Here is a 7,500-nt window from a genome sequence, read left to right on the forward strand (position 1 = left end):
CTCGTCATGGCATTCTCAGAGAAAAGAGTCTGCCTGCATAGATTGCTATTTGTAGAACAAATAGCTAACATGTATGCATTGGTCTATTCACGGAGGTGTGGCACATTCCTGGTACTTCACAATACAATGGATGTTTTGACCTTGGCAATAATGTGCTTTTAGATATTTTAGTATTTCAGTCTGTGATATAGCAAAAGGCTGATGGATGCACACCTCAAAAGGCTGCTAACAGGTGCGTAGTATAGGGCAACAGAGCATATAATGAAAAAGGGGTATCTTTGAAAGACAAAGAAGAGGTCCCTGCTCTTTATTATAGGTAGACGTTTCGGTCGCATAGACCAGGGGTTCTCAACCCGTGGGTCGCGACCCCTCGGGGGGGTCGCCAAATTATTATAAATGTTGATTTGGGGGTGCTTGACGGGAAAAAGTTTGGGAACCACTGGTCTAAGCGACCGAAACGTCAACCTAATAAAGAGCAATTATTTTTTTGGCAAGTGTCTGACAGTGTGCTTGTCTTTGTCTTTCAAAGATACCCCTTTTCACAAAGTGTCCGTGATGTGTCATGGACTTCCTTCCTGGACTACAATTCACATAATGCTTTGGTTGCACTGCTCCTCCAAGTTGTGGAGAGGGGGGATGTATGTATAGTCCAGGAAGGAAGTGAGACCAAGTGTCCATGAGGCACTTTGAAATACTAAAAAAGAAACACATAAAAACCTCCTTTGTCTGAATAACAGGTCTGTTTCATGTTCGGCTTCACGTTTTATCCCCTTTCTCTCCTTCAACCCCGTCTTCAAACGTCTCGCCACCACACCCCCAAAAAGACGTCGACTGCAGCTTCCCCGAGCAACCCTCGCCGATGATCGCCCTCTGCCCGCAGCCCGACAACAGGCAGAGCCCGCCCCTGCTATTCTCCCACGGCGGCGGGGGAGGAGGAGGAGGAGGAGGAGCAGCAGCAGTCGTCGCCAGCATATGTGGGCGCGGCGGCGGCACCCTCGGTCTCCACCGCCCGCCGCCACCCGCCGCAATGGTGGTGGCGGGCGGGCCGCCATCCCTGAGTCCGCAGCTGGTGAGCCAGCAGCTGGTGATGGCGCAGTTCCTCAACCAGCAGTACGCCGTCAGCCGCATGCTCGCCTCCGCCGGACAGGTGGCCCTCGTCTCGTCGCCCGTCTCCGTCTCCGTCCCGCCGCAGTACCTCAACCACCCCCCCCCGCCGCCGATGGGACGGGTGGCTCCGCCTCCCCCCTCCTCCTCCGCCATGTTCCTCTCCTCCAATAAGGGCCTCCTCCCCGTCGCTGACCACGCCTCCCCCCCGCAGCAGGCTCTGCCGCCGCCCCCGCCGCCACCGCCGCAGCAGCAGCTGGTCCAGGTCAGTGTTGACCTGCTGGGAAATTTAGAGTTTTTTAGTTTTAGTCATAGTCTTTGGAATAAACTTTGGTTTATTCCAAATCTTTTGTTTTTTTTCCATCATTTCTTTTGAGGGTTTTCTTTACATATAGACACAAGGACAACACAGCAGACTTACATACAAGACAGTTACTTACATAAAAACAACAATGAAGACATTAACAAAGAAAGAAAGAGAAAGAAAAAATAGAAATAAAAGAGAAAAGAAAATGTTTTAATAATTTCCAAGTGGTACATGGGTTGTGTAATGCATGTGTGCACGTGGGTTCCGTCCTACACAGAATAAAATGCGCTCTTCGATGTGATCCAAAAAGGGTGTCCATACCTCTACGAATACATCTGCCTTATTTAGTGTTTCATACTTAAGTCTCTCCAGTGGTAGTAGTGACATTATTTGGGCCTAAACTTTGTTTAGTTTTAGTCACATTTCTCCAGGAGGGGCAAGCTCATTTTGCGACCTACGATCTACGTCGCTACCTACACGTTATCATAGGTCGCCAACAAGTTTTAGGTCGCGACCTGATACGAGTATAGGTCACAAAATGAGCTTGCTGTCTCTTCGTTTTTGTCATTTGAGATGTTTTAGTGTTGGTCTAGTTTTAGTCGACTAAATGTCGACTGGTCCAGTGTAAGGAGACCAGATGTCCCCCTTTGCGTGGCACGGTCCCTCATTTCCAAGACTTTTCAGGTGTCCCACAACTGGCAGGCACAAATGCCCTAACAGTTGGCTTTCTGTTTTATAAAGCTCATTCTCTGTTTTCCTGCAAGATGTGATTTTTAAGCCTGTTAAAATAACATAGAGAAATATCTCCTACTAGGCTACCGTATCAAGTCGGCCAATACCACCCATGATGACCAAAATGTGCATTTCAAAACAAAATATGAGACATCAGAGAGGGTTTAACCCATTTTAGGCGGGATCCCCTTTTGGTGTTAGCATTATGCTATGCTTCAGCTAGAAATAGCAGATCTACAAGCTCATAGCGCACCACCGAGTGACGCGATATGAGCTTGTAGGTCTGCCATTTTTGAAAAATCAAAGAACGACTGACATAGAAACATAGCTTTTTCAGAAAACTGTCAGGATGTAGAAAACATTTTTAGAATCTGATCTCAGGTCAAAATGGGTTAATAACAAAATGATAAGCAATACTAGGCATATGGTCAAATATATATGACATCAAGGCATTAGTGTAAGTGATATGTTTTTGGTTAAAACTAAAAGATCTTTGTTAAAACGTTACATCACTATATTGTGATGGTAATCATTAGAGTGTTTGTTCAGTAATAGGGGTCTCCCTGTTTTCATATAAACAGGTAGGTAACAAAACTTCAGCCAGACATGGTATAGCTATTTATGAGCTGAATTTTTTATAGTGTTCCAGTTCCAATTTTGTCTGCTCATTTCTCATTTCTGACAGCGTTCTCTATCCTGACTGGATAAAATTGGTATCCCAGTTTCAACAGTTTCTGAAAATGAAACAGAAAATAGATTTTCTCTTTAATAAATATAGCTGGCGAGACATGGAGACTGCTGTTACTGAACAAACACTCTATAGCAATGGGTACTATCACAATATAGAGCTTTTTTTAACACGTATTTTAACCAAAGAAAATCCACTTACGCTACCTAATAAGTTCCCAAATACTTAAAGATGGAGTGCCACAATTTTTGTATTTTTCCAGTTTTTCATGTGTCTGTGAGGTGACAGTACTTCATTAGACACCCTGGAGTTGTTTTTATGTGCAATGGTGTATTAACTTTGTATTTAGGGTTTCTTCCTGGAGGCTGAACCCTTGACAGTCAAACGGGCCAATGAAGTAAACAGTAATATAGTGACACCACACTATCAGCCCCTCCCCCAACCCCTCCCCCTTTATCATACAACTACAGGCAAACCAGGCATACTTAATGAACTGGTGGGCGTGTCTGTCCACATAAAAGCATGATTTTAACAAATACTGTACACTTTTTGGAAAAAAGTTCATCCCCCTTATATTGTAATACTACCTGATGAGCATGATTTATGGTGAAAAAACAATGGTGGCACTCCATCTTTAACCCATTTTGTACGGGAACCCATTTTGGTATTAGCATCATGTTATGCTTTAGCCATTGAAAAATCTACAAGCTCGTAGCGCGCCACTCGGTGGCGCGCTACGAGCTTGTAGGTCTGCTATTTTTGAAAAATCAAAGAACGACTGACATTTTTTTAAATCTGATCTCAGGTCAGAATGGGTTCATCAGACCAATGTGTGTCCAGTGGAAACCTTGTATATGAATCTGATCTCAGGTCAGCATGGTTAAGTTGCTAAACCTGTCCTGTCCTATAGGATGGTCCCGGCGTCACGGGCTGCTCCGGAGCCGGAGCGCCCCCGTCGTCCCACAGCCAGATGTCAGCCGCCTCATCCGCCGTGTCGGGAGGAGGAGGAGGAGGAGGAGGAGGAGGAGGCGGCGGCGCCTCCGACGTGTCCATGGAGATCTACCCAAACGTGAGGGAGGAGCTGAAGAGGGCGGGCATCTCGCAGGCCGTGTTCGCGCGCGTGGCGTTCAACAGGACCCAGGTATACAGTATATACGGACGAGGGAGAGCGAGGGGCCGATTCATATATACTCCTATTTTTTTTTACCGTTGTTTTTCGGCGCTGTGGTAGTGCCGAAATGACTTCGGCTTCAGTATAGCACCGAAGAGACGACTTTAGGACGGTACCCGACTACCCGCCCCCCCGAACCTCAAATGACGTCACATTGTAGGCTCTGCAGCGCCGAACCAACTTTTATTCAACTCTAAAATAGGAGTATGAATCGGCCCCTTATAGTCAGAGAATGTGTTGGGCAACTTTGACGATGGAGACGAAGGGGCCACTATTATTATTTCCACGCTCACTCCAGAGGGCCACGTTGCATATTACTGAGGTAGCAACAAAAAATAATAGCCGATCTTCAAGCTCAAAACGTTTGAGCTTGTAGATTGGCTATTTTTTTTTTTGCTATAATATTTGATTTGAAATCCTGAATATCTTTTTTGCTATTTTAATTCAAGTGGCAGATTTTGGAATTTATTTGTAGCCTATTTCTTATTTTTTTTATATATTTTTAGGGGTGTGTCATGTGATCTGTACCTGCAAAGCCTCTGTGATAGCGATCTACCTTTTTGGCATGACCTGAGATGCATCCACTTCCTGCATTTTGGACATTTTTCAGTTTGCTTCATGAGTGTGTGTGTGTGTGTGTGTGTGTGTGTGTGTGTGTGGGGGGAGACAGAGACAGAGGGGGGGGGGGGGGGGGGGGGGGGGGTTGGCACATTCGTGTGGCCTTTTTTGCCGCAGTGCCCCCTCCCTCTGTGCATACGTGTAACTGTGTGTGTGTGTGTGTGTGTGTGTGTGTGTGTGTGTGTGAGTGTGTGTGCGCGCGTGTGTACGGTATATGTTTGTTGCGCGAGCGGGTTTTTGTTTGTGTATGTGTCTGCGTGCTTGTGTGCATGCATGTGTATATGTGCATGCTTGTGTGCGTGCGTGCATGTGTGTGTGTGTGTGTGTGTGTGTGTGTGTGTGTGTGTGTGTGTGTGTGTGTGTGTGTGTATGTGTGTGCGTGCGTGTGCACCCCAGCTCTCTGCAGCACGGGGCCAGTGCCAGCAGTGAAACAGCTGCTGGGCCAACTAATCATTCCTCCTTAGAGAGATGCTGTCTCCCTTTCCCTATACCTCTCTGTCTCGCTGTCCCTCCATCGTTCACCAACCTCTCCTCTGTGGCAGCCCACAGAGTCTTTTAAACACCACCGTGCATCCATCTTTTTTCTCTGTAAATCTCTCACTGTCCATCAGTATCAACCGTCATTTCTCATCTAAATCTCTCTCTCTCTCTCTCTCTCTCTCTCTCTCTCTCTCTCTACTATCACCTCGCTCGCTAACGTCTGTCTAAAAATGGCCCCCGTTATATTTGGCCGCAAACCGAAAATAGCCAAGCTTATAAACATAGACCGACTGGCATAAAGTATATAAATCGCCCCGCAAACCGCCGTTCACGCTTATAAGCAGCGCGCAGCCAGCACAAGGCTACAACAACGCGCCACAAACAAAAAAAAACCCCACACAAAAAGAGGCTCAGAAAGAAGATGGGGGGCTAAGCCCATTGTTGTTATTATTACAGTCATTATCATCTTCATCATAATCAGCAGATCCACTTATCATCCACCCCCATGTTCCGTCGTTTGCCAGCTAGCAGAGGTGCTCCCAATGCCAGCCCCAGACCGGGCGCCATGCCAACACAGACAAACACACAACCATGGGCTGAAATTAAGCGAGGCTGAAAGCATTTATCAATTGACGACGACGACGACGATGCATTATTATGAAAAAACCTCAATCCATTTTTTGGAACGCTTGGATGTAAAGAATTACAAAAAATTGTCTCTTTGATTTGAATATATTTATTTTGTATCTTCTCGTGCTCAATGTTTTTTCCCCACCGGTGTGTGTGTGTGTGGAGTGGAATCTGGAAACCTTTTCTAAAGAGGAAAGCACCCAAAATTAAAAAATACCTCTTAGTCTAGCTTGTTTGAAGGCTCGTCCTTCATGCATAGACGCGACACACCCACGGTAATGACGGGGTGTGTATACGGGCGTGGGTAAATCGTCTTTAACCCATTCTGAACGGGAACCCATTTTGGTGTTGGCATCATCAGTGCTTTAGCTATTGGAAAATAGCAGATCTACAAGCTCATAGCGCGCCACCGAGTGGCGCGCTACGAGCTTGTATAGGTCTGCTATTTTTTGAAAAATCGAAGAACGACTGACATTTTTTTAGAATCTGATCTCAGGTCAGAATGGGTTATAATCAGACCAGTGTGTGTCCAGTGGGAAACCTCGTATGAATCTGATCTCAGGTCAGAATGGGTTAATAGCAGTGCGTCGGAGACTGCCTCTTAACTTCTATAATCCGCTGTTTGTCCCGGCTGTCGGCGTGCAAAACGCTGACCTGCAGAGGCTTGTCGTCTTGGGATTTGCGACGAGATCTAATGACCGTTATGAGGAACTTTCACCCTAATGCCACTGTGTGTGTGTGTGTGTGTGTGTGTGTGTGTGTGTGTGTGTGTGGATAGGAGAAGAAACTCGCGCATTTGCATTTCCACTCTGTATACGCATCAGGACAGAGAGATATGCACAACATTAAATATCACAATATTGTGATTTTTTTTTTTAAACATTAATATCCCACACCAGAGATATAGGTATTAATTGGTGCAGTAATCAATGCTGAATATAGATGGAAAGTAACTTTCACGTCAATACTTTTGTACAATACTAATCAAGTACATTTTGAAATCCCGGGAAGTACATTTTGAATTCCGGGGCTTTTACTTGCGACGGTGTCGTTCTACATTGCAAGTCTTGATACTTTTACTTAAGTAAAACAATTGAGTATACTTGTCAGGAACACCTCAGTATTTGGACCCCGTATGCAGAATAATCCATGCAGGCAACAACGACTTGCACTCAAGCACTTTTATTTTAACTTATAAACCCTCCCAGGGCATAATATATAACATAAAGTCCCACTCTTGGGGAAACACAGTGATATAATTGAGCAACCTAACCAATAACACAGAGTCCCTATAATATATACCTCCATGCTCATTAACCTAAAGTATCTTCAGCTTAGAAGCGCAGGTGGACACAGTCTCACAATCAGGGAAACACAGTGTAATAAATTGAGAAACCTAACCAATAACACAGAGTCCCTAATATACCTCCATGCTCATTAACCAAAGTCTCTTCAGCTTAGAAGCAGCAGGTGGACACAGTCTCACAATCAGCCAGGTGGAAGGGGAGGCAACAGAGGGGGCTAAAGGTAGGGACGGCGGTCCAGGCGTGGTACAGTACAGTCCTAGGACAGGACGTGACAATACTTTACTTTCTTTTGCCCCCTTTGGTACACCCCAGGGCCTGCTGTCGGAGATCCTACGCAAGGAGGAGGACCCCAAACACGCCTCCCAGTCCCTGCTGGTCAACCTGAGGGCCATGCACGTGTTCCTGCAGCTGCCCGAGGCCGAGCGAGACCGCATCTATCAGGAGGAGAGAGAGAGGAGCCTCT

The 7,500-nt window shown here is 45.9% G+C and overlaps 1 protein-coding gene across 1 annotated transcript in view; it reads left to right on the forward strand.

The window, feature by feature from the left end:
* The window catches only part of satb1a (SATB homeobox 1a), a gene marked incomplete at both ends in the record, with an annotated part of 25,747 nt that overhangs the window by 8,256 nt on the left and 9,991 nt on the right, over positions 1-7,500 (forward strand). The window contains 3 exons of the mRNA XM_080787059.1: positions 825-1,369; positions 3,742-3,972; positions 7,350-7,500. The exon at positions 7,350-7,500 is cut by the window's right edge and continues 86 nt beyond it. Of these exons, the coding sequence (XP_080643185.1) occupies positions 825-1,369; positions 3,742-3,972; positions 7,350-7,500 (927 nt within the window). The remainder of the gene's footprint in view (positions 1-824; positions 1,370-3,741; positions 3,973-7,349) is intronic.

This window comes from Protomyctophum bolini (genome assembly GCF_963924005.1).
Source record: "Protomyctophum bolini genome assembly, chromosome: 17".
Lineage (NCBI taxonomy): Eukaryota > Metazoa > Chordata > Actinopteri > Myctophiformes > Myctophidae > Protomyctophum > Protomyctophum bolini.